This window comes from Bison bison, unplaced genomic scaffold, assembly GCF_000754665.1.
Source record: "Bison bison bison isolate TAMUID 2011002044 unplaced genomic scaffold, Bison_UMD1.0 scf7180017864057, whole genome shotgun sequence".
Classification (NCBI taxonomy): Eukaryota; Metazoa; Chordata; class Mammalia; order Artiodactyla; family Bovidae; genus Bison; species Bison bison.
This window is the reverse complement of record NW_011494629.1, coordinates 5,768,683-5,768,980: the sequence shown is the minus strand read 5'-3', so window position 1 is coordinate 5,768,980 and position 298 is coordinate 5,768,683. Positions and strand designations below refer to the sequence as shown.

The following is a 298-nucleotide window of genomic DNA, read 5'->3' as shown; positions in this document are numbered from 1 at the left end:
GGCCGAGAAGCCCTTTCGCGGGTACCCCAGGTCCCGCATGGGTGGGACTGGAAAGGTAAGCGCGCGCGCCGGGGTCGACCAGCGCCAGGGAGGCGCGAGCCCGCGCGCGGAGAAGAAAGATGTTTGAGTAGAGAACAATAAAATAGCCGGCACGCCGGCGGGGGTAGGGGCGGAGGCGACCTGCGGGGAGGGTGGCGCGGCCGCCTATACCTTTAAGGCCAGGCCCCGCCCCCGCCCAGGCCCGCCCGCCGCCCGCGCCGCCGCCCGGGCCCCGCGCCGCCCGCCGCCCGCCCTGCGC

At 75.5% G+C, this 298-nt stretch overlaps 1 protein-coding gene across 1 annotated transcript in view; it reads left to right on the top strand.

Annotated features, from left to right (window-relative positions):
• LOC104985724 (chromosome unknown open reading frame, human C9orf3) overlaps window positions 1–298 on the top strand; it is a 424,441-nt gene that overhangs the window by 344,086 nt on the left and 80,057 nt on the right. Inside the window, exon 14 of the mRNA XM_010836042.1 lies at window positions 83–104. Coding sequence (XP_010834344.1) covers window positions 83–104 — 22 coding nt within the window. The remainder of the gene's footprint in view (window positions 1–82; window positions 105–298) is intronic.